The following is a 26,561-nucleotide window of genomic DNA, read 5'->3' as shown; positions in this document are numbered from 1 at the left end:
CCGAGCAACACTTTGCAACTCGATGACCTGAATATCCCAACTCAGACTCAGCAGAAAAAAATGGTACCTCTGGCAAAAAAAACTTACAAAAATGTGTCCAGTCTGGTCAGTAAATGTGCATTAGCTTGATAGCTATTTGATAATTAAACACAAGGTTTGGTAGAAAGTCTTTTCAGCCTTGTGGCTGCATGAATGAGATGTGGTCATATTACATGTAAAATGGCGAGAACCAAGTGTCAAGTAACTGTCAAAAAGTATCGTATGCATCTTTTCATGCAACAGTTCTTCAGAGCTCACCATCAATATTATTGTTTGTGTGTGCAGTGTTGGTATAGAGGGGAAACACTGAAAGAGAAACATGTGAGGCATTAACCCCTCAGCCACGAGAATGTCCCCATATTGTGCATTTTTGTTTCATCATGTAGACCAAGTCCACATAAAATGTAGAAATTTCAAACTATCATACTTCACCACAAGAGGGAGACATACTGTAACATGCAGAGGAAGTCTCCACTACACTGTACATCTCCCCCGGAAAACTGCACTGCACTCAGAACAGATTTTGGCAGGATAACCTGAACCCGAATGTGATCGTGCAGATTTGTTGAGTAAATGTGGTTAATTTTGTCATCGTCTTCTCCCCTCTCCCCATCTCTTAATTTGTTTCAGTGTTTGTTGGGGTCAGAGCTGAAAGCTGCAGAGTGGTGACCGGAGCGAGAGGCCTGCGTGACATCTGACCTCTAACTGGGTGTGTGGCTGACCCCGGAGAATACGGCTCAACAATGGGAGGCACGTGCCCTGGACTAGTCACCATGGTAACACAAGACCTTTGGGGAAACGGTGGGGGGGTCAAACCTCATCCTTTATCCTGATCAGTGTTAACCATCTGCTGCCAATTGACTCTTATAGATATAACACATACCCGCCACAGAAGAGTGTGCATGTGTGTTCAAGAGAGAAAAATCTGAGGCTGACTGAGTAATCTCTGCAGGCAACTGTGATGGTGCTTTATTTTCTCACAATCACCTGGAGAGATTCTGCAGTTTGTCTAATATTCCTTTAAAAAGCAGCCATAAAACTGTGTCATTGTTCCATCTTTCTCCTTATATGAATAACAATGCAAACTAAGAAAAATTCTATATTGTTTGAACATTTCACAAATCACCACATTGTTTACACAAAGGTTGGCCCCAAAAATGTCCACCTACCTGAACCTGTGATCAAAGCAGGTTTTGCTTTCTAGCTTTGGGTGATGATCACTGCACAACACAACAGATGTGGGCATGCGATAGTTTAAGTTAATCTTTGTATGCCTGACTGTTACAAGTCAAAACACTTAGTGACTGGTTAAAAGAAGAAAAAAAGGGGGCAAACACTGAATTGCAGTGCTGAATAAGGGCCAACAGGTGCAGTCCACCTGGAGGAAAGCATGTTTCACACTTTTCCTCTTTGATGCTGTGAAAGCTGAATGCTCAGTACAGAAAACCACCACCCTCAGCCTCAACACTAATGCACACAATAAAACCCTTTAGATTTAGGGTAATGTAATATTTGGCACATGCATTCTTTTCTTCATTACTCCTACCTTCCCTCCTGTCCCCTCTCTGTACCCCTCCTCCACCTCTGATTTTCTTGTCTCATCCCCTTCTCCTTGTGTTCTGCTGTGTTTTGGTGAAATCTCAGCTGGCAACTGTGAGTCGTTCACTAGCTGCTCTCACAATGGCCTCTGGGATTATGCTAAACACAGCGCCTCGGCTGCTCTGCACATCGACCGGCGTCAACGACGCCCTTTGGAGCACACAGGAAAGAGATGGAGGACTCTCAATGAAGATGTCACTGCAATTACACAAGCGCATTTCACAGACACCCTCTCTGTCTGCTCTTCCTTCTCTCACATCCCCCTTCCCCACTTTTTAAAAATTTCTTTTCGACAGTCTTTTGAAGTGCAGCCTCATCTCTTGCAGCTCTTTCATAATGCATGCCCATTTGGAATTTGCATGAATTCACTTTCCAGATGCTTCTGCTGCCATCTTGACTTACGATGATGTGTACTGTACAGTATTGGCTATTGTATTATCATAGGATGAAAAGAATAATAATTGGCTTGTTGTTATGAGTTTGGGTTATTTTGCATTGCTCCTCTCACCACTAGGACGTATTGGCGTGAGATCAAAATGTGTTGTAAATTATTCAGCTTCAGCTACCCCTACATTGATGTCGGAGTGAAGGAAGAGCTTTCTGATGTGGATGATACTGCATCAGGAACTGATTGGCTAATGCTCAATTGCCAACAGTACCTGATGCATTGCCTTCAGCATCGAAAGAAACGTCACAAAGTGCTGGCTCCTCTATTTTCCTCTGGAATAATATTCTTCTGGTTTATGAACCCAAAATATGGTTTTAAATTTGATTTTTTTTTCTTACTTTTTTTGCACTTCTTAAATGTGGAAAATAAACAGATTCTTAGTATTTTTCACACAGTTCCCAAGAATGAATGTGTGTATGTTTGTGTGTGCGTCCATGTATATTAGTCACCACTGAGGGCTGGGGATTAGGTAGTAATGATCAGAGATGTTGTGAAACTCAGAGCAGTACTTATGTTAAGCTGAGGGCCAATCTATCACTCTGGCATTTAAATGTATGTTTATGTTCATATAATGTTCCCCTCTTGTTCGCTGGAGTCCAAACGGGACACCTGCATCAATGTAGGTCATACTTGTTTTTAGCATGTTCTCTTTTAATGCATTTGTGCACTGTACTACTTAGAATAATACTTTTGTAGTGTGTGTGTGTGTGTGGGGGGGGGGGGGGGGGGTAGGTGGGTAGGTGGGGTGTAGGGGGGGGGGGGGGGGGGTAGGTGGGTAGGTGGGGTGTAGGGGTGGGCTCATTGACTTAAGTAACATTCACAGGGAGACTTGGTCACACCTAGAGATCTAACCAGCTCAGCCTCGCCTCTGTGATTTACAAGCATGACTGTCTAATTTTGTTCCAGTGAGGAACAGGACCAAAGGGAATGTTCTCTCATCCTCTCTTTCATCAGTCTTGGATAAAATCTTCTATTAATCTCTATAAACAGTTTCAAAATGCTTCTTACTAATGAAATGTCTTATCTCACTGTTTTTGTGCATGTGTTGAATAGCTTACCAAGTACAATAAAATTCTAGTGAAGAGTAAAACATTTTGTACAGTTATTTCTTTTTTTTTTGATTGTCCATGTTTGTGAAGTCGTGTGCGTGCATATCCTAATGTTTACCCCAATGCATTATTATCTGAACAAATCAGTAGTTCTGTGAAGAGACCTACTGGAAATAATACAGCTCTTATATGAACAGCTTAATGTGATTACATGACTCATATAATTAGTTTCTTGAGGTTGAGGAGAATCTACTTTTTTTTTTTCCAAACAAAGGAAGGATGAGGATATTGTGCCATGCAGAATATATCTTCTATTCTTTTATGAACACCCTTTAAGGAAAGGGTCAGGGGGTCAGCATTAAAGGGGCTGGTGCCAAGTCCATTTTAGCCCTGCTCATATCAGCGAGCTCCTGGCACACATGCATGCATACATGCACACAAACACAATCGCTTGCTGTCTCTTCCCCCATGGGAAATCCCAGCAGCCATGCCAATCCAGCAGATGTTCCTGAAGCGCAGGCATCTTGTAAACACCATGAAATGTATTAGAGGCTAATGTAGTGCTTGCTGACAGAGTTCTTCAACACAAGATTTGATTTTACCACCTGCTGCTCACACATTCTGTACATAACACTGGCACTGAGGTCTCACAGGATGAGAGGGGTTTGCATGTGACAGCCAACAAAGTAATTGAGGCTCATTTGTAGAGTAAAATATAGAAATAGTTTAGGCTTCTACAAATGTAATGACTTATAGCTCCACATTGGCTCATAGAAAAAACAAACAAACTAAGAAATGAGGGTGATACCGCTATGATGTCCTTATGTGTATAATATGTTATTACATGAACACAAACTTTTGCATGTAACCTAAAATGTGAAAGGCATTTTTCGTAATGAATTTACAATCAAAAGAGTTTTAATAGATGATGGGCTGATGATAATAATACCGTATTATCCGTTTTTCTGAGAATATCCACTTCCCTCACTGTTCATCAGTCTATAGAGGGAGCCACTGAAACTTGCTGATGGTTTACAGCACCCCGGTGAGAGAAAAGCCCGGAGTCAACCTGCCCGGTACACCGCCCCCCAGTGTGTCATACTGTACTAACCGCATGTTCATCATTTAAGCGCTGCTTGTACTCCGCCAAGCATCTGACATCCACTGCACCGTTTGCACGATAAAGGCCACCCTGCTTCGTGCACAGTCGGACTTGCAACAACAAAGAAGCCGGGGACGTTTTGTTCGGCTTGCCGGGAGAGTTTGGATATCCGCAGGTAACTGCAGGTATGTAGCTAAGACATCACGGGATGACGAAGCACTTGCACACATCGTTCTTACCAACAATGAAATCAATTCATCGAATGTGAAAAATGTTAAACTGTTGAAACAAGTGAGTAAAACTCCGGTGGCACTTGTTTCTCTTGTAGTTCGCTTGTTTCAGGGAGTTGTCCAGTAACAAGTGTCAGGATCTTGAACTGTGATGAACAAAGCAAAATCAAGAATAGACACGCACCGTTACCGTGTGATTAGGCAGCTTGTGTGAGGAAAGACGTGTATTTGGCAGGTACAAAATATTAATCAACCCGAGGTCTGCGTGCCTTCATTTTCATAACCCCGATTGGCACAGACGGGGCATGTTTACGCACGATCTTTACGCGTGTTACGCACTAATCCTTTAGGAAAGAAACGACAGAAAAAACACTCGGTTGAAGTCGCAGATTTACCTGGAGCGGTGCCAACATAAACAACACGTCAGCAGGGGGAAATGTTGGGACTCGTTGAGTAATGCCATCAGTAATGTTATAATTGATACTAAAAATCGTAGGTATGTCAGGCAAAAATGGTCCTGCACACTCAATCCACTTGACGTCTCCGCATCCCGTTACAGTACTTCTCCGACGTTTGGTCGACATGCTGGGGATCTGTGTGTGTCTTTGTGCGGTTTTTGCACATGTTCTCTCTCAGGAGGCTGAAGAGCCGGTCTCTATTACAGTGAGTGAGCGTACCTTTTTTCTACCTGTCAGTCTGTGTTTAATACAGCCTGACATATGCATGATGCTCAGTTTTTTTCATTTACTGATGTACAGCTCGAGAGTTCCTGAAAGGATATTAAACAATGCGTTGTTGTATGTCCTTCACAGTGCACAGAGGGTTATGAGTACGACAGAGTCAGAGAGCAATGTAAAGGTGAGAAATTACACATTTATGTAGCTTTTTATACTCCTGTTTTTTTAAAAAAAAACAAAAACGTTTTTCCATGTAAGCTTAATGCAAGTTGTACTTTAGCCAAATACAATAATAGCATAAATAGCATATCTGCAATCTTTTTCTTTCTTTCTTTCTTTCTTTCTTTCTTTCTTTCTTTCTTTCTTTCTTTCTTTCAGACATTGATGAATGTGCCTTGTATGACGACGCATGCAAAGGAGGGATGCAGTGTATCAACCACTTTGGTGGATACCTCTGCCTTCCAAAGAGCGCCGTCATCTATATTAGTAAGGACGGTGAACAGGTGCCGTTGCCGGACAATCCTGTCCCTGCTGTCCCACCAGACCAGCCTCAGCCCCCGAGGGGTCCTTCTCCTAGCATTCGGTGCACACCAGGATTTGCTGCAGATGAGCAGAACTTCTGCAAAGGTAATATCAGCAGCCCAGAAACTTTCCCCCCTCTCTGTCTGTACAAATATATGATTATGGGAGGTACCATGAAAAATTGGCTTCCTTTTTTTCTTAAAGTGCTTTACAGCAACACATGGTGTAAACACACGGTTATCTCAGGAAGTGGTGCTGACATACTCCTCAAGAGAGAAATTGGCCTCTGTCAGCAGCACTAGAGGTGTAACCATGAAATAAAGTCCAGAGATTTAAAAAGGATGGTTGCCACATTATCTTCAAGAGTTTTTAAATCTTCCAGAATATTATAGGTCTTTGTCCTTTGTGAGACAGATTACACCCTAAAAATATAGATACACTTTCAGTCACCCCCCTTTCTAGCTGCTGTGTTCTGCAGTGTAGTGGCAGAATTGTTTTTCAAAGTGTTTTTATCTCCTTAAAAAGAGTAGTATGCTCTTTTTACACTTGGCAGGGCTACGCAGGTATTTGATAATTACTTGCTAACGACTTTAGAGCCCCAGTAAGCTGAGAGCTCAAAAGGTGAACTGTTCATCCATCTGTCTGACAGTCATCAACAGCTTAACTATGCATAGCTGCCAGATGTGTTGCAAGCTTCTCATTTTTTTGTTGTTTTTTTTCCACTCTGATGTCATGTTTTCAAAACCCTTCAGTTGCTCGCAGCATGATGTTTTTGGCCAGAGTTCAGCTTCTTCCTTAAATTCTTCTTGTTTTGGGTGTTGAAGTCCTCCGCTTCGGGGGGAAAATCAAGCCGCTTTTGTAAAACTCTGGTGAGCTATGTGCTCACATGTACCCCTTACACCTACAGTAGATATCCCCTGCGCCTTTACTAGGTTGTGATTTTGGTAGCTGCGCAAAGACAGCGTGGGTGTGATCTTGTGTTTGAGAAAAACTCTTTGATCTTCTCAAATAGGGAGTGGTTTGAAGATTCATTCTTTGTCTCACTAACACACACACACACACACACACACACACACACACACACACACACACACACACACAATAGTGCCCTTAATTGTTACTTTGTGCCACACAGAAGAGAGAGAATATCTGAAATCATTTGTAACCCTATACAGTACATCTAGTTACCATCTGTCTTAATGTGCGAGAGTTTAGTGGAATAGACGCACCTTTATAAATCTAATGCAAAAACAAAGTGCAGTAAAGTACAGTACATGTGTTCAGTGGTTAAAAACTCCTCTCACCATGTGGTGTGTGGCTGTGTGGTGAGGTTTGTGGTCGTAGCGCTCCAGTGAAAGTAACAAATTTGATTTTACACCTGGGGCAAAGATATGTGTGAGGTGCTTTATGTGTTTCTCTGAATTGGAACCCAATTAGGGTTTATTAGAGTGTAAAACATGGCAGCATATCAGTTAAAGTAACCACATAAGCGAGCTGGCATGGGTATAATACCTATTCACTGGTGAGCTGTTTCAGTGCATGGGCTAAACAATGATAGGCTGTTGCTGTCAGTGTTATTGCTTTGAAATGACTGCAGTTTTAACTGGAAGGCGTCTCATGCTGTTATGTGGGCGTATATTTTCACTGCTCGAATGATATAATCCATGTTTACATCAGTCTCCAGTTTCTCTGTCATTACAGTTAACAGAGCTACAATGAGCCAATTGTTCTTGGACACAGAATTATCTTTTCTTTTTTGCACCGCAGCAGCCTTTCTGAACAGCTACGTACGTATCTTGCTACCAAAGGAATTCCCATTAGCTTTCAATGGGGGGAAACCTCAGTGTATCAAATAGCGCTTACATCAGGCTCCTTCCCTGCAAACTCACCACTCTGTGGAGGAAACCTGGAGTGCAGAGTCAGGTAGGGCAAAGGGGACGATGAAAGGCGGACACTGACTAAATAACCACAGAAGTGCCGGAGCACTGACCAAGCCAGGTTGCACCAGCGTCATGGGTTGTGCAGCTGCTTGCTGTTTCAGTGACTTACTGCTGAGTGTGTGGCGAATAGCAGAGAGGTCAGCTACCAGCGCTGCAAAAAATGAAGCCAATTTTCCACAGCGCAAATTAAACTGAAAAAAAAAAGAAGCTTCTCTTAAGTGCGTTATTCTTTATGCTGATTAAAAGCAAAACAAACCACAGAATATATAACACTCTTCACCCTCGTGTTTTTGTTTGATTTGCAGCTTGAGCAGTCATCCCTGTGCGGAAAACTGTTTGCAAAAGGGGGCTATAAAGCCCTTTGGTCCCGAGTGAGAACAGAGGCTTAAGCGTGTGTTGTTGTTGTTGTAGTGACACAGTGTAGGGGAACTTGGCACCTTTCTCCAGCCAAGCAGAGAAGCTGTGAACCTTGACTATATGTATGGCAGCTTAATGATTCCTCACGTTTCCACGACATCCACCCACCCTCCAAAAACATACAACATACATTCACTTGTGTACCCCGCCAGGTGATGCCTCCAAGTGAGATCACTTCATCGGACAAATGACAGCTGAATCGGTCATAAATCAGGAGAAAAGTGTGAAGCTCTTGTTTCTAGATTCTTTAAAATGTACTGTATGACAATACACCCTCACAGTTTAGAAATCCCAGCTTAACTGCATCTTCAGTATAATCTTTGACAGATAATTATACCTTATGTCTTTGCGGGTTGTGTTATTCTCCTCGCAGGTCTTAAGTTTACATACTTTGGCTGGAGCCTATTTATTTTTCATCTCTAAATTAGATACTCATGAGCTGCAGTATGAAGCAACATGCCACTCCTGTTTACCTGTCTGGTTTCTTGAGGTCATGTAGGCCACATTACCACCTACATGCCTGACTAATTTCAGCTTTGCCTGTACGCTCTTCACCTGCAGTGGCTGGAAATTTTTCCTAAATATGTTCTATTAAGGCCGTTAAGCCCCGCATGACAGAGAACTTGTGTATTTTTCCGAACAAGGCCAAGCGCATGCAATAACATTTTTCCACACAGATGCAATGCACTTGGGAGGAATATCTCTGGAATGTTAGCCGTGGTTGTTTTTTCCGTTTGCTCCCATCTTTTGTGATGGTAGGAATTACTCACCACCTTGACAGATAAGCATCGGATCGATCTGCGAGGAGCAGGAATGCAGGGAGCGGAGCGAAGAAAGAGAGCCCAGTGGTTGCAAAGCACAGCGTGACGCTGCCAACAGGCTTCACTATTTGACCTTTACAGTTAATTCCTACAGTTCCACTTATTGTTGGCTCATCCTTGCATTTGCACTTGATGATACAAGCCCCAACCATGAGCCTTTGCCATGCCACGGACAATGTAAAAAGATGTGAAGATACACAGATTGCTGTAATGCTTTTCTTCTTTTTTTTTCCTTCTCAGGAAATTCCTTTAGATGTTATCTTGTTAGTGTTTGTTTCCCCTCCAAAAATAAGCGACAGAAATTTGGAAAACGTTTTGTTTTTGTTTTGTTTTTGTATTTTTTTTCACAGAGAATGAATCCTTCAACTCTAAAATCAAACGGATACAGTATACGCCAGATGTTAGATTAAAACATTATGCAGCAATTTTGTTGCTCAGCAGGAGGACGCTGGATCAAACACAAAAGATTTGTTTAATGAAAACATACCCGCTTTTGTTTACTCAGGCAGTAAGACACCTGAAGCACACCTTTGTCCCCGTTGAACCTATCTATTACCAGCAAAGCTCATACCTTCCACCTGTTCCCAGACTCGTGATTTGCACTCGTCTGCACGATGCTGCTGTCCTAGCGCCCTGTGATTTTACTGCCCGGCTCTTTTGCACCTGTTACACTGCAGCTGCACCTTTGGGCTCTTGAACTGCACATGCTTTCTGGGTCAAAAACAGTTTGTTGTTGCGATAGATTAGATGGGTGAATTACCATGAAATTTGGTACAGACATTTTGCTCCAACTTCCTGTCAGGATGAGCTGTAATAACTTTGGCATTTCTGTTACAGTTGCAAGTGTTTCCTGCATGTACAGCCTTACAGAATTACAGAGTCAGGCTCTAAATGGATTATTTAGTGTTGAGCCATTGAATACTTTATTCACTTCATATTAGCTTTATGATTATTTGTATATTACTCTGCAAAGGTCTCGAGCCAACCCTCATTTCTTAGTATTTTCCTAGAAAAATAGGAAATGGGTGCTTTTTGTTATGTTCTCTGCCAAGATTATCTGACACTGCTTTAATAATGTTCTGGGGAGGCCAATCCATGACTGGTTGTGTTCCACTGTGTGATTTTCGATGTAGGCATATTTATACTGCATTGCCAGTGTATCTGGAATCATTGTCATTCTGAAAAATAAAGCTGCTGCCAATCAGATGTTTATCAGATGATATTAAACGGTGGACCCAAAACTAATAGTACAAGACAACACCATTGGGTAAAATCCAACCCCAAACCACGACAGAGCCTCCACCGTGTTTAACAGACAGCTGTAGACATTCACTGTTGTATCACTCTCCTGATTTCCAGCACACATACCGATGATGATTTTAACCAAGAAATTCAGATTTGGATTAATCATAAGACCTGTTGTCAGTGATTTTCAATTAGGTTTTAGTGTAATTTGGCATGCCTCGGCCATTTCTCATTGTTAATCCCTCCACACAGTATACATTTCCCAGGTCCTGTCCCCCCCCCCCCCTTTTTTTAAGGACATGACTTTCATATATATTCTTTATCTGCTTGCATAGTGCTGTATAGAGGGAAAATATGACTTCTTCTGGAAGTTGAGTGACAACTGAAGTCGATTTGTTCCCTAGAGATGAGATCAGTCCTCCAGCTCATGTTACTGCTCTACATTGGGTAATATCCTGGATATAAGCTCAGCGAATCAGCACCTGGCTATTAAGTAAGAAGTAATGTCAGAACTGAAATGGCAAAGGCAGTTTTGAAACCATGAAATACTGTGTCCACCAGAGAGATCTTCCATGGCCACAATATGTGTAAGCCAGGTAATTTATGTGATCTGCACAAAACTTTCACAAGTTATGTTTCAGAGTCAGCAGAAGTGATTCAGAGATGCTCGATTTCTGACAGTTAAAGCTCACTTTCCATTAGTAAACGGTGCCAGGAGGCCTGCTGATGTTGCAACTTCTCAGCCTCGGATAAATGACACAAAGCTCCTTTAACACTGTTTCTATTTCTCGATCATAGAAACGATTTAAACAGCTACAGCCTTAGTTTTGACCCCCCCTTTCTCCATGAAAAATAAACACATGGAATCTAAAAATACACTTTGCAGAATGATTTCCAGCCTTTCTATCTTTTAATGGGTATACCATGGTGACAGTATTTCATCAGCTTCCTTACGCTGCCAGAGAGTGTCTTTCAGCCTCTGTGAATATAATCAAACCATCATGCAGGCAGCCCTGTTTTTGGCCTCAGCCGTGTTGCTGTACAGTATGTTGTTATTGCTTATGGTTTGCTACTGGCTCCTTGCTGCCATCACATCAACAATGGCAGAGAGGAGAAAAGGGGGAAGCAGCTTTGCCGTGCCTCCTCGGTGCAAGCGCTTAATGTTGTTGTTATTATTCTCCCTGAGGTCGGTGCCTGTCCAGCGGCCAGCTGCTTCCTCCTCTGATGTGCTTACATGTGTTGATCTTTCCGTTTACCTCATGATGGAAAGGGACACAGGGCTGCTATAAATCACTTCTTCGCTCTCAGCTGGTTGACACTCACATGCAATCGCGAGCCATGTTTAACACACTTTTTCTGCTTTTCTTCGAATGATCCCGCTGTTATTTTGAACATGTTTTTTTCCGTGTTTGCAGCTTTACTCCTTCAGTGTCGGAAATTACCTTTAAGGGCTGTAAATGACTGCAGCCCAGCTCCTGGCATGTCAGGCGAGCAGAGTGACTGATCTTCTTCGCGCTGAAAAGCAGCAGAATTGCTCAGCACTTCTTTTTTTTGGTTGTTTTTCTAGACATTTTCAGAGTAACAGGAAGTATTATTTTCAGTAGGGAATGCGGCTGGCACACTGGACGGATTTTCAAGAACGTCAAGAGCGTGCCCGACCTTTACAAACGTGTGGAACAAACTCACAAATCAGTTAGTGAGTGTCAGCATGACTAAAACTCCCGTTTCTCCTGAACAATGAGAGCGATGAGAGGGGAATCTTGGGAGTGGTGCTATCAGCAAGAGCATAGAAATATTTCATGCCCTAATACGGATGAAAATACACGGAATATATGATTTTAGTGTCTTGAATTCTGTGATTTCTTATCTGCTTTGTGCTTGGACTTGCTTTGAAAGGGGAACACCACCACTCCCATTCGTCCTGGGGTTGCATTCAAGCCAGCGATAGCTGCATTTCACACTGCATTGCAGAGAGAACTATACACAAATGAAACAATGTGCCGTGCAGCGAGAGATGATATTACAATGGATGGTGTATGACATGCTGATAAATCTGACATTGTGAAATTTTATGGGCTATTAACATCACACGTCTTGCCCCCTGCTTGCCCAAAGATTGAATTATCCAATAATCAGAGAGAAACAGAGATGCTGTCCAACAGCAGGATGGCTCCAACTGTTTTGTTTTTTGGATCAGCTCCTGCTTTCCATTGCAGTGGTTCAGTGAAAACAAGATTAAACGCTCTCAAGTGATAATTACAACAAGCCCTATCATGTCAGTATAAATCTGGAGCACGCCACACATTGTTCTGAATTCAAGCCAAATAAATTTTAGTCCCCCATTTTGGATATATATTAATTTTCCCCCCACTAAAACTCACATATGCACCTTTTTAGAGTGCATCGCTCCATTCCATAAAACATGAGCAGCTCTAAAAAAGGCCATTTAATGAGCACCTCAAACAGGACCTCAGATGCACGCACACCCACTCATCCATAAACACACACTCACATTCTTTGAGCTGCCGCCATTCCCGTTACTCCTCCAGCTCCCACAAGGCATTTAGAATTAATCTCCTTGAAAAGCAAGGAGGTTTTAACTCTGACATCACATATGCACACACGGCCATAAATCTAACTTCAAATCTTTAAAAAAGCCAGTTTTTGTTTAAAAAAAAAAAAAAACCTCCACCCTTTTTCTTCATTCTTTCCTTCCACATCTTCCACTCTCTTGCTGGACAGCCTTATCTTTCCCTGTGATGTTACAGCAGGCTCGCTCTTGGAAGAAACTTGCAAGCTATGTTGAATAAACGTTGACAAAAATCTGACCTCGGGGAACGGTCACTTCTCCCCACACGCAACACATCATCACATTTGATGGCTTGTTGCAGTTTTCCTGTCGAGTGTGCAGCATGGCAAACTGTGGAGACTTTATGGGACCTAGGAGCCAGCCAATGTGGGATAAACTCCCACTCCACCACCCCCCCCTCCAAACACACCCACACGCACATGCTTACACAAAGTTTTGGGGAACTTTGTATTGGCAGCTCCTTAAAGGTTTAGTGACAAAGTAGCAGTTACCGCAAGATATTCCTGTGAATGAACCTTTGGATTGTGTTCAGCACATATGCTTTTATTTAGACCTCTCCAAGCTTTCTTCCAGGAGAGGGAAGATGACTCTGACTTTTCCGCACACAGAATTTTCATAGGAGCTACACTGTTCACATTCAAACTACTTAGTCATATCCATTTACTAGAAGAGTTCATGGTCTCTACACCTTGCTGAGGAAAATGCTGGGACACAGATCAAACATATGTTCTGTACACCCCTGACACCTTGTTCATTGATTTAGGTAGCCAGAGCCACTCTGACCAACAGTGGCATAGATGTTGCTGGACTCATGCCAGTTAAGTCGCACTAAAATGAGTCCAAATGCACTGATGTAATTCCGGTTGGCAGCAGAACATGAGCAAATGCTGCTATCAGGAGTGGCCATCTCGCCTTGAAGCTGCTGGCACGTGTGGAGCAGCTCAGGCTCAGATTTGTCCTGAATTAAGTCAGAAGAAAGTCAACATTAAGTTCAGTCAGAGGTGCTCATTCTGCCCATGAGCACTGGCTTATCCCCTGGAGTTAGTTTGCGAACTGCTGTTATAATTCTAGTCTAACGTTTTGGCGCTAATGTCACATTATTTGAACATGAAAGTAGTTCTAATACTGGCTAGCTGCAGTGGTTAGCTTTGTATGGTCCTAATTCACTTTGATGTTAAATACAATGCCGATATTAACAGGCTTTCCATAAAATATATTTCCCATTAAATACTGAACAGCGACTGCTTTGTTAGTCACAGTGGCTGTTCCCTTAATTTCTTATAATGTTAAACTCTAATACAGTCTCAAACAAGGATCCTTAAGGAACTATTAATAAGAATCTAAGCACTCCAAAATACATATGTAATACATTTAATGTGCCATGGCAATAAGAAAAAATGGGGGCGTTTTAGTCTGTGGTTTTCTGTCCGTGGCATTTCTGATACATATATGTATACAACAATCATCAATACAACATTAACAAAAGAGATAATGTGCTTCATCCACATTCAAAGATGACCAAAGTATACATTTGAAAACCCATAAACAGGTTAAACATTGCATGGAACTATGTGTGTACAGAAATTTTATGCACGTCCTTGGATCCCCAGTAAGGAACTACAGACATGTTTGTGCACACCATATAATAGTTATAAAATACAGAACAACATTTCCTTATTTAATCATTGTGGATACACTGTTTGCAAATGATATACTGAAATATCCAGTAGGCATCCCCTTGGAGAAGTTTCAGTTCAAGTTTGCAGGTTTCTCTACTCAAAGTAGAGTATTTTAATACGGCAGTCTGTAGGGGATTAACTCACTTTTTGAGCCAGCTTCAAGTGGTCAATTGAGGAACTGCATGTTTCAGGCCTGAATATTAAACCTTTGGGTCTGGGGATGCAGTGTGGACCAATCAGAAGGAGGTTAAACTGTGAACTGATTTGTTATTATTATTTATTAATGTTCAAATGATTGTAAAAATAATGACATTGCCAGTTTGTGTTTAGTTCTCAGCAAACACAGCTATGCTTTTGCACCTTGAGTGAATCTGTGTGGTGACATGGCAAGTTGCCATATTTACACGCAGAGCATTTCACTGATATCACGGATTTGTTGATGTCTGGCGGTAGGGTAGCGTGAACACACAAGACTGCTTTTTCAGACTTGTATTGTCTGAATCTATTATATAGCCAGAAGGCAAGGCATTTCCAGTCTAAATGAATCACCAAATACCTCCAGTAAGTAGGTGTGGTTATGAGTCACAGGGACTTGATCCTGGCTTCTGACTGCTGTCTTCTGTCTAAGTAATTGTTGACATTCGTTCAGACGTTTTCTTCGTGCTGTACATATGCAAGATTACATTTCCATTATTTCTCTGACACTCACTTCAACCTAATTTTTCTCGCACAGTGTTGCTACTTTGCATATTTACCTGTCAAGGCTCGTAGTCTGCCATCAACCTGCTACTTAGCACAGGTTTTAACAGTATAGCAAGGTGATTGTTTTTCACTCCATCCATCCATTTTCTTGGAGCCGATCCCAGCTGCCACTGAGCAAAAGGCAGTGTACACCTTAGGCAGGTCACCAGACAACCATTCAGCTTCATGGTTTTAGACTTTAGGAGGAAGCCAGAGTACCCAGAGAGAACTCATGCAAACCCCAGCTGGCCGCCAGGTTTAGGCTATATATTGTTCCCAGTATTTATACCCATGACCTTTGGATCTTTGTGGTAACACCATTGGTACTGGTATACATAAATTGCATGTGTGAAATCTTCTGTTCATAATTGGTTAAGTTAGATTTCTTTTACAGGTTAAACCTGGATGCTGCACTAGCAGTGACAGAGGCATTGGAATATAATGACAATAGTGTCATTGAGCCTTTGAGTTGGGATATTGGGACAGTATCCCAAAGTGTGATACTGAGCAATCCCGGCATTTGGTTTCTTGCTGACATTTGGTGCTGTTTTCGGATGTCTTTTCCTAGATGTCTTTCAAGCCACATCAGAACACAGATTTTCCAGAGCAGCACTGCTTTCATCTTTGTCCTCTACTAAGTGGGTCAATGAGCAACAATCCTTATGTGTGCATTCCACACTTTATGCAGTGTGCACCTGTTGTTTCTAAGGTGGACCTTTAGATAAGCCCTGCTTTTGTCCCTAATGTACTGAGTTCATCCTATCACTGCGCCCCCATAGAGCTGAGAACCTTTCAGCCCTCTTCCTTTTCTTTCCTTTAGGGAGTGAAGACAACTTACCTTCTGTCTGGCTTTTCTTTCATGGGCTCTTGCGCAGCAAATCAAGCCAATTTCTCACCGGCATCAGTCCCATTCGTTGAGGAAGCTGTGGGGCTGGAATATAAGGCATTTGAGGCACTCAGGGAAGGGCATGATCCTCTTCAGGTCTATCACATGAAACATTTCCAGGGAAATATGAGTTGAATTATTTGTTCAACAGAACTTTTAACTGTCCTGCACTGATTTGAATGTGTTGACTGATCATTTATTCTATTTTTCAGTTGTATTTGATTTCATCTAAAGGCTGCAGGGAGATTATTAATGTCATGTCTTCTAGAGGACACAGTGCAACTATAGGTTTTTCATATAGCTTTACGCCTTCCAGGCTCTTGTGACTACTGTTAAGTTACACACGTGCCAAACAGCGATGCAGTAATAGTACCCTCTTCTTTTCCCTTGTGTGTGGTATTGAGGATAACTGTCTGTCATGCTGTTAAACCGATTCCCAGTGGCTGTCTGCATATGATGGGTTGCATCAGACCACCCAAGAGGCCTGCTGGTGGGCCTCAGAGATGAGAGTATACACCATTGGCATATTAATAGTTTGTGTGCGTGTGTGTGTATGTTGGGAGGTTACCATGAGAAAAGCCTTTTTTAAGCAGATCTGGCTCTGAACTAACCAAAGTTGGAAATGTGTTTGTAGAATCAGCATTAAACGTAGAATCGTCTCACTGACGTCTCATATTTTGGAGGTTTAATCAGTTCTTAAAAGTGTTATAATGATGTTCAGAACCAGTGGATGTCACACTAGAGCATCGGCCTTAAAACAAAAGAACCAAAACTGAAACTGACTTGGAGCTCTTTTTGTAGCTCTTTATGCCTCAAAATCCAGACAGTGATACCTCTGCTCCTTATCTATGCCAGAAAGGCGCTTTTAGCTTTTGTTTCTTCCGTAGAGTAAACTCTGGAAAGTCGCCTCTGGAAGCTGAACACCGCAGCCTGCACTTTGCCATCTTCCTTTTACCACACAGTGTGGGAGGTCACGTTCTCATCCTCCTTATAAACACCAGGAAGGCCTACAGTTTCAAGGGAGGCACTCACATGTATTAACATGCACGTGTGGCCAGAGCTGCTACCAAGACATTAAACAGAGAAGCTCAGATTACAGCTCATGCAGATTGTACGTATGACAACATTTATTTAAGACATCTTGGAGGTAAATGTGGGTTTGTCATTTTTGGGTTTGCGCTCCTGAAATTCATTCTCACCCACTTTAAAGCTCGCCGTACTTTTATCATCTCACTACATGTGAATTATGGTTTGAGAAACAGAAAGTGAATGTGTTTGTGTCTGTTTTAAGTTGATGGATGTCTGTTGAGAGAGCAAAGCGTTATGGTAGACAGCACATGACTTATCAGTAGAGGTGTTTCTCCCTCTTTCATACTCACTCACTCACACACACACACACACACACACACACACGCACGCACGCATGCATACTTCCCTCTTCAAATAACTGTCTTGTTAGTTAAAGATATGATCTGCGTTTTTCCCCTCACCCAGAGCTGCTTGATAAAAGCCGTCTTTATGTAATCGCCTGCTCTCTGTGTGAACATGTGTGTTTATGCCCATGTGTGTAATGTGATGGTGTCAGTGGTCACACATTTTGCTGCCTGTGGAAAACAGTTTACACATCACAGAGCTCATGCGGTCCAGGCATGTCCCTTTGCTTTGTCTTCCATATATTCTTGTATAATCGACTGCATGCAGCTTTGTCTCAGTTTGTGTGTGCATGTGTGTGTGTTTTTTGCAGACATAGATGAATGTGTGACAGGCAGTCACAGTTGTGGTCCCGAACAGGTGTGCTACAACACCAGAGGCTCCTATATGTGCCACTGTGCTCAAGGCTACCAAAGGAATGGAGACCTCTGTGTCGGTAAGTCTTAATTATATAAAATGCGTTGTTATGTGATTTTTATTAACTGATTTAAACTCGTTCTGCATGACTCTTGTGTACCCCCAGACAGAGATGAGTGTGCCACGACCCACTACTGCATGCACAGGTGTGTGAACACCCCGGGCTCATACTACTGTGAGTGCAACACAGGTTACAAGCTGGCCAGCAACAACCACAGCTGTGTTGGTAAGCCACTGAAAATCCATGCTGTGTGTGTGTGCATCGTTTTCTCATTTGCAGAGGCATCAACATCAAGACTTTGTACTTTTGTAATGTATATAATAAAGGCTATCAAGCTGACCTTTAATAGCACTTACAACTATGGCTACTCCTCCAGACAATCAATAATCAATAGAGGTGGCTCGGGCATCTGACCATCTCCTGGCTGTCTCCTGGGTGATGGTTTTTGGGGATGTCGTCCTAGAAAGACGACTGAAAAGATCACATCTCACAGCTGGCTTGGGAACACCTTGGTGTGTGTGTGTGTGTGTGTGTGTGTGTGTGTGTGTGTGTGTGTGTGTGTGTGTGTGTGTGTGTGTGTGTGTGTAAGTGTGTCCCAGAAGAGCTACAGGAGGTGGCTAGGGAAAGGGAAATCTAGCCATCTCTGCTTAGATTGCATTGCTGCCCCCTTGACCTGGAACTGGATGAGTGGTTCTTCTAGACTGATCAATTTAATAGATGTTTAATATAAATATACAGCTAATAATGACCTAAATAAAGTTAGGTAACTAAGTAGATGTGAGTAGAAGAATGTTAGCTACCAAAGTCCAGTGTTCACACTGACTGGGTTTGTCTCACTCCTCAGTTTTTTGACATGCAGACCCTTGGAGGAAGTCACCTCAACCAAACAAAAGGTGCATGTGCTATCAAGAAACCTGAATCCACACTGTAAATCTCCTGAAGTCAAAGGAAGCTGTTGAGTGTGTCACAGAGAGATGTTTATCTCTGTAGCATATTTAGAAAACCTGTGACTGGCTGCCAGCTCCTATCTATGCAGAAACATGTGTATGTGATTTAACAAACACACATACGCAAGCTGAAACATGTGTAAGTCTGTTTCTGTTGAGCGTGTGCAACAGTGCAGACTGTATCAGTCTTTCTGCCTCTTTTGAACTGAACTGATTTAGTGATTAAAAGTTTATGACAGTTCAGATCTGCTATCTTCTGGGAAATTTCCAACTCTGCAAAGAAAAAAATGGTCAGATTATTAGACAGGTTATGTACATTACTTGATTTGGTAAAAAGTGTCATGAAGTGTAGGATTGTGGACCCAAATGCAGTCAACACAGAAGGATAGTTAACAGACCAAGACAAGGTCGGGTGGGAAGAAAGCACTATTTACAAACAAAGGAAAACCAGGAACCTGGACGCTGGAGGGAAACAAATAGAAGGTGAAGATAAGATTGTGTCCATATACTGCACTCTTTATAAAACCCCTTCTTTTGTTTTAGATGTGAATGAATGTGATGCAGAAAGCCCCTGTCATCACCACTGCTACAACCTGATTGGCTCCTTCCTTTGCCAGTGTGACCAAGGCTACGAGCTGGCTCAAGACACGGTCTCCTGCCAAGGTGGACACACATGCACACTACATGCATAAATGTAACCATCCACATGCAAACACGTTCCCGGTTGTTAACACACACTGACTTGTTGTACTCATTGTCTGCTTTTGTGTGTGCACGTTTTCTGCGCAGATATCGATGAGTGCGGTTTGTCCAGCTACATGTGTCAGTACCAGTGTGTTAACAATCCAGGAAGTTACTCTTGTGAGTGTCCACAAGGATATCAGCTCCAGGCAAACCGGTTGTGTCAAGGTATGGCAGTCCGCCCCTTTCCTTCCTCCCATAAATCAGTTTTTTATTTACTTTTTGCGTTCATTCGTTTATTATCTATCTCATACCCTAGTCTCTGTTTTCCAACACAACAAACTTCCTCTACATAAACTCTTTGAGGATAACTGCTGGTTATTCTTCCTGTCATCATCTGTTTAACCTCTAAAGCAGACCTTAAAGCCACCAATACTGTCATGGAAAGAATCCCGAGGTTAGGCAAGGCAAGCGCACAAACTTCGTATTGCCTTGCTAAGCCACCTCTGTGAATTTATATGCATGATGTTGGTTTCTTGAAGTGGATTTATTTGAAGGTCCGGCATGTTCTCAAAGGGAGAGCTGTTATTTTTTCCTTTCCCCCTCAGTCAGGTGCAAGCTTTATAGATGGAGCCATGAATCCAGCCTGTTGTGTCAGAGGGACGTTTTGGTGATGAATCCAGGTTGCTGTGCCAGAAATAGCCCTGCGGTTTGGGGCACACTTGATGGCTCTATTTTCATGGTACTGAACGGAAAGAGCTTTAGTTAGAGCTCTGTGGGGTTGCACAAGGGGCTTCCCTCCCTTACAGATCTGCGGGTTCCTTCTTCTGTGTCTCCACTGCCAAAACAAATGCTGCTGCAGCAAAAAAACAAACAAAACCAAACCTCTTGTACATAACCTGAACTTTGACTGTGCTTACACAGTTCTGTTTCAAAATGCTTTGAATTGTTATCCAACTATCCGACTTTTCACTTACTTTTCTCTCTGTCTCTCTTCCAATCATCACCAGACATAAATGAGTGCGAGACGGGAACCCATAACTGCCAAGATGATGAAATGTGCTGGAACTATTATGGAGGCTTCCGCTGCTACCCCAGAAACCCCTGCGAGCCACCTTACACCCAAACATCTGAAAAGTCAGTAAACGTCACAGGCTCTTTTGATTCTCTCTCATTTGCACAAGAAGTTTCAAAAAGTTTGTCTTAATTTTTGTGTCTGCTTGCAGTCGCTGCATCTGCCGGGCTCAGACTGATTGCCAGGGTCTCCCACCGTCAATTGTCTACAAATACATGAGCATCCAGGCAGAGCGGACTGTGCCAGCAGAAATATTCCAAATTCAAGCCACAAGCATATATGCCAACACACACAACACTTTCAGGATTAAATCTGGGAATGATGGAGGGGAGTTTTTCCTTCGGGTATGTTGATGGGGAAAAAAACAAAACAAAAACTGGGTAAAATAATTTTTACAATGCCTGTTGGCAAAGGGGACAAACTGGAGAACCTACAGCCTTCCTGATGCTTAGCAGTATCCACATTGATTGTCACCATCAGTCATCATAGTAACTAAGGCTGGTAGAAATTAACTACATTTTTCAGTAACACCCCCCCCCCCCCCCCCCCCCCCAAAAAAAAAAAAAAAATTTAATGGAGTCTGTCTGTCTGGTAGATGTCAAGATATTTAATTAATAACTAATAAAGTCAGCCTCCATATGTCTAATTAAAAGCCAGATTTCCCCTAGTGGTCCGGGGTCGAGGTCAACATGTTTTAAATACTAGGAAAAGACAACACGCTGTGTTGCATATACCTGCAAGTATTTCACAATAAAAAAAACCTGTTAGAAATTTATAGTAGCATATTGAGAGGGCACGCCGAGCGTGCTATATGTTTTGTTACCAGTTGTTCATATTGTGCTTTATTAACTGTGACACCATGGGTGCAGTGGGTAGCTAGTTTCGTGTGCCAGTCAGAGGGTAACATTTTTGATGAAAGTTAAGCAAAGTACTTAAAACTGTTTGCTGATATCTATCAAGATTGAGTCACTGTGCTTTGAAGTATTAACTGCATTTGTTATACTTCTATACCCGGTTACCTTCTGTAATTAATTTAGATAAATAGTCACTATTAAAAGACATATGGTGGTTTGTTTCAGTCTGTTGAACCTACTTTACACTCACTGGCAACTTTATTAGTTTGTGCCAAGAAAATACTCCCCACATCAATACAGCACCAACTGGCACAGGGCATGATGGATCACTGCATTCATGTTGTTAACACCAAATTCTGGCCCTACCATCTAAAGCAGGGTTGGGGAACTCCAGGCCTCGGAAGCTGGTGTCCTGCAGGTTTTAGATATCACCCTGTGTCAACACACCTAAATCAAATGATTAGTTCATTACCAGGCCTCTGGAGAACTTCAAGACATGTTGAGCAGGTAATTTAGCCATTTAAATCAGCTGTGTTGGATCAAGGACAAATCTAAATGGCCTGTATTTGTATAGCGCTTTACTAGTCCCTAAGGACCCCAAAGCGCTTTACACGTTCAGTCATCCACCCAATCACACACACATTCACACACTGGTGATGGCAAGCTACATTGTAGCCACAGCCACCCTGGGGCGCACTGACAGAGGCGAGGCTGCCGGACACTGGCGCCACCGGGCCTTCTGACCACCACCAGTAGGCAACGGGTGAAGTGTCTTGCCCAAGGACACAACGACCGAGACTGTCCAAGCCGGGGCTCGAACTGGCAACCTTCCGATTACAATCTAAAACCTGCAGGACACCAGCTCTCGAGGCCTGGAGTTCCCTACCCCTGATCTAAAGGTTGCAGTAGAAATCAGGACCCGTTATACAAGGCAATATTCCTGTCTTCTTTTTTCTACTTTTAGTGAGTCTGTGAAAACTGTAGCTTCAATTTCCTGTTCTCAGCTGATAGGAGAGGCACTCAGTGTGATCTTAAAAAAGTTAAAAAGCCGACTTTCTTCAAGGTTCGACATGTTGTGCACTCAGAGATACTCTTCTGCTATAAGTCATTATTTGAGTCACTGTTGCCTTCCTCTCAGCCGGAAATGGTCCGGCTAGGCTATGTGCCTACATGCATTGTGTTTCTGCCATGTGATTGGCTGATTAGAAACTGCACAAACAAGCAGTTAAACAGGTGTACATAATAAAGTGACTGGTGAGTCTATACTACTAATGTAAAACTGTGTCAAAAAAGATACAATTTGCACTCACATGCTAACACACGGATTGATTGTACTTTCTGCAGCGTTCCACCAATGTGAGTGCCATGCTGGTGCTTACCAAGCCGTTGACGGGCCCCAGAGAGTACGTCGTGGACCTGGAGATGATCACTCACCATTTGACCATGAACTACCGCTCCAGCTCACTGCTGCGGCTCACCATCATCGTAGGGCCCTACGCTTTCTGAGCGGCTCAGTTCCCAACAGCACACACAAGTCTGTAAACATGGCAATGTAACACAGCAGATGCCTGTATCAGCATGACATACTTTACATTTTCATATACATTCAGTATATAATATAGGCTGCCTCAGTCTCAAACAGCAGCACAGCAGTTCCAGTTGCTCAAGTCAGACCACCTTCTGCTATAACATGACCACTGGGCATCTTTTTCTATCAAGGTGTTGATTAAGAAAGCACCAATCTTAAAACGTAGTACTTTTTCTTTAGTATTTTTGAAAGATTAATCATTTTGACATAGTTTTGGAGTGCTTGAAGAATAAATGCAGTGTCTTCCCCATATCGTGATTGTCTCACCTTCCTGAGAAGTCAGGAACAGAGCAGTGGCACTAAGGAAACGAGGCCTATAGGACACACAACCTAAACCTGATGGGTTTTTGATGGAGCTGCACCTTCATTTATCCCTTTGTTCAAACTAGAATTGCTTACAATAACCTGTGTGTGCCTCATTTGTAAGTAAGAGAGAAAAATCTATAGAAATGTACATGTACACGTATCCAGTATGAGCAGCTTTTGACCTTGTAAATCACATCCTCTGTTCTGTTAATTGTTAGGGGTTAGTACTGCTGCGCCCCGCTATTTGTGCAAGTTTCTGTATAGTTTGCCTCATGAGTAATAATTTCCAGAGGAGTCCAGGAACAGTTCAAAAGTGTAAAGGGAGGGAATTAGCCTGTAAGTTGAGAGAATACTTAACTTTATGTTACAGCAGGCCTACTCGTACAATTTACTCCCAGGAGTTAAGTCATGTACATACCTAGGTAACAAATCAGTGTGCTGACGTGTGAGAGGGTGTGAGTGTGTGTGTGTGTATGTTTGTGTGTGCGATTGCCTTTGTTTATGCATGCAAGCAAATGTAAGTGTGAAACGCAGAGGGGATAGAAAGGGAAAGAGTGAGAAAGAGCTTGTTCTCTGCCCCCGGGTTTGGTGGATGTGGTCGAGCTGTTTATGCGTTTCTGTGATACCATCCTAACAGCTTTCGGTCACAGAGGCAATAACAGAGGTTTGTGAACTCGAGAACACGTACAGGAAATGACAGTTTTCATAATACACCTTGGCGAATTGACCACTTGTTGGTGCCACAGTGATCCTCCAGAGGAACAGCTGGACTTTCTAATGTCAGTCCCAGTCAAAGAAGTCAGGCTGGCACCAGGCTGGCTTGCGTGATAAAGATAATTACAGTGTTTTGCCCTGTAGCTGGTTCATGTGCGACACAGGGGGATTATTAAAGTGTTAATACAATGCCACCAGACTTTTGGCAGAATGAGAAATCTTTCACTACCTGCTTTGCCTTTTATGATTCCACGTGTCCACTCTGGCTTATTGCTGAAACACTATAAACTGTAGATATACAGCACTGAAAACCGCATGGACAATCACCATGTTGTCACCACTCTGTAGGTGTAGAAAGTTATCCAGCTTTTCCTAAAACCCTTTAATGTGGTTTCAGCAGTGATAATACCGTAGTGCCTTAGAGGTATAAACATGAAAATGTAACACTAATCTTATCATTTATGCTGTCAAAAGAAAAAACAAGAAAAACGTTAACTTTCTTCCATGAGATGCCTTAATGTTTTTTTTCTTTTCTATTTAAATATATATTTTGTCATATGTACCTTATATTGATTGTACTCTGGAGTTTAAAAGTTATATTGTTGAATAAAATATGATGTATAAATTGGGTCAGGTTGTTCTCTCTTTTTTTGCCCAACTGCACAGAGGAACGGCTTTAAGATGTGTGAAAACTAATCGCAAGAGTCACGCACCAAAGTAAACATTTTCTGACTTCACATATATTGTAATGGAAAAAGCAGCGGCTGGATGAAATGCTCTGCTGCTCCTCTCGTGCTTTAGGGAAAACGTGAGGATGATTTCATCTGAATTTAACAAAGATAAATGCAGTGAACATGATGCCATAGCCATCATATCTATCTTATTTAAGGAGATCCAGAGGGGATACGGTAATATGCTGTGTTGAGTAAACGTGTGCTCAGGGACGACTGCGAAGCCTGCACACACAAACACACACACATCATATTTAGATGTAAAATTGGTTGGGAGGGGTTTTATGGTAAGTTGTTACTCAATCACGCTGCTGTCTAGAGCTTTAGTCAGAGCAGCAATGGGACATGTAAGATGATACATGATGTGTCATTGTTCCCCAAACCCCATCTTTAGCTCCCCACTCATTGGAGTTGTGTTTTTGCTGTACATGCATGATTCAACCCCCAAGAGAAAACATTGCTCACCCACTTTTTCTGTGACTAAACCGAAGCTGAACCTCATCAGAAGAGCAACATGTTCAGGTTCTTGTTCTTGATTAATATTCCACTCAGGGTAACAGTGAGGACAATTAACTTAATCTCCTTGCATATAGCTAGACATTTCATTAATCACTGTTAGATTTATTGAACTGATCAAAGCCAAAGCCACTGGCTGAAGATCACACAAAAGGAAAAAAGTCATGAAAGTTCACCAAGTTTGTTATCCTCTGTCATCTCCTCCGTACAATATTCCAGTGATGCAATAGCTGCCCCCTCTTTCTTACTGTTTTTATAATCCATAACTTGTTTGCCACACTTTGGTCTCCTTAATACCAATAAGTCAGGGTTTGAATAGTTTTATTTGAGAACTGTTGCTAACCTTCTGCATCACTTCATGGCCTTGATTTACTATCCCTTAATGTCTTACTTCCAGCATGATAATGCAAAGCAGAAGCACTCTTGAAATGGTTTCATGACAGTGAGTTCAGTTGTCTTCCCAGCCTCTAAATCCACCAGAAAGCCTCTGAGCACAAATGGACAGCTGACAAAAATGTAGAAATTTTATTTTAAAATATATAATAAATTTATACGGTTGGTTCTGTATCATGTGATTTTGTGACATCTGTAACACAAAGAACTAAAGGTGTTTTAACAGCAAGAGAGTATACATTGGCTTCCAAACATGTAGCAACAATAATGTGTTAGCAGCTGTAAGTCCGCTATGTTCATAATACATGTTTTTTTGTTTGTTTGTTTTTTCATTGATGGCACAACAAGCAGAAACTTCCAGCTTTTAAAAGCCACTCATGAACAAAAATAAAACCCCATGTTATAGACTTTATATAAAAGATGGATACAGCCACATGGTCACTGCCATCTTGATGTTTTTAAATCAGACTAAACTGGACCCCTCAGTAGTGTTTTGTGGGTGATGTTGTATAGTAACTAATATAGATATGTGTGGCATAAAGCTAGGGATGTGGCTGTTTTGAATGACAGGTGGGCTGACACTGGCTGTTGAAGTCAGTTTCTGTCAGTCTGCTAGGATTCACCTTTACTGATTCTAGCTACCTAAGGATTCACCTTTACTGATTCTAGCTACCTAAGGATTCACCTTTACTGATTCTAGCTACCTAAGGATTCACCTTTACTGATTCTAGCTACCTACTGGTCTGTTACTGAGCATAAATTAGCAGACATGTGTTGCACCGGTACAGTTTATGTTTCTGACCATGCTTGCTTTGGTAATTTAGTACCTAAATAAACTCACTTTTGGCTCCAAAATGAATAAATAAACAAATAATTTTAAAATGCCAAAACTGGGGCTTCAAAATATGGAGATTTCTTTTAT

The 26,561-nt window shown here is 42.1% G+C and overlaps 1 protein-coding gene across 2 annotated transcripts; it reads left to right on the top strand.

The window, feature by feature from the left end:
• The first annotated feature begins 4,220 nt into the window (after positions 1 to 4,220).
• Positions 4,221 to 24,615, top strand: efemp1 (EGF containing fibulin extracellular matrix protein 1). 2 transcript variants are annotated; one of them, XM_063491942.1, is made up of 11 exons: positions 4,221 to 4,412; positions 5,027 to 5,130; positions 5,280 to 5,325; positions 5,523 to 5,771; positions 17,730 to 17,852; positions 17,940 to 18,059; positions 19,325 to 19,444; positions 19,571 to 19,690; positions 20,473 to 20,599; positions 20,689 to 20,881; positions 22,736 to 24,615. In XM_063491942.1, exons 2-11 carry the CDS (start codon positions 5,050 to 5,052, stop codon positions 22,895 to 22,897), a joined length of 1,341 nt encoding a protein of 446 aa, XP_063348012.1. In that variant the 5' UTR covers positions 4,221 to 4,412; positions 5,027 to 5,049; the 3' UTR covers positions 22,898 to 24,615. The 2 variants fall into 2 exon arrangements, with proteins under 2 accessions (XP_063348012.1, XP_063348011.1); XM_063491941.1 differs by having other exon boundaries at positions 4,221 to 4,422.
• Positions 24,616 to 26,561: the final 1,946 nt, after the last annotated feature.

The sequence above is a fragment of the Pelmatolapia mariae genome, linkage group LG13 (genome assembly GCF_036321145.2).
Source record: "Pelmatolapia mariae isolate MD_Pm_ZW linkage group LG13, Pm_UMD_F_2, whole genome shotgun sequence".
Lineage (NCBI taxonomy): Eukaryota > Metazoa > Chordata > Actinopteri > Cichliformes > Cichlidae > Pelmatolapia > Pelmatolapia mariae.
Note: the sequence above shows the minus strand (reverse complement) of the source record. Positions and strands in the feature narration are given on the sequence as shown.

Coding starts and splice junctions, on each gene's coding strand:
- efemp1 (XM_063491942.1), top strand. CDS start 5,050: ATGCTGGGGATCTGTGTGTGTCTTTGTGCGGTTTTTGCACATGTTCTC. Junction 5,131..5,279: donor AAGAGCCGGTCTCTATTACA/GTGAGTGAGCGT, acceptor TGTCCTTCACAG/TGCACAGAGGGTTATGAGTA. Junction 5,772..17,729: donor TGAGCAGAACTTCTGCAAAG/GTAATATCAGCA, acceptor TGTTTTTTGCAG/ACATAGATGAATGTGTGACA.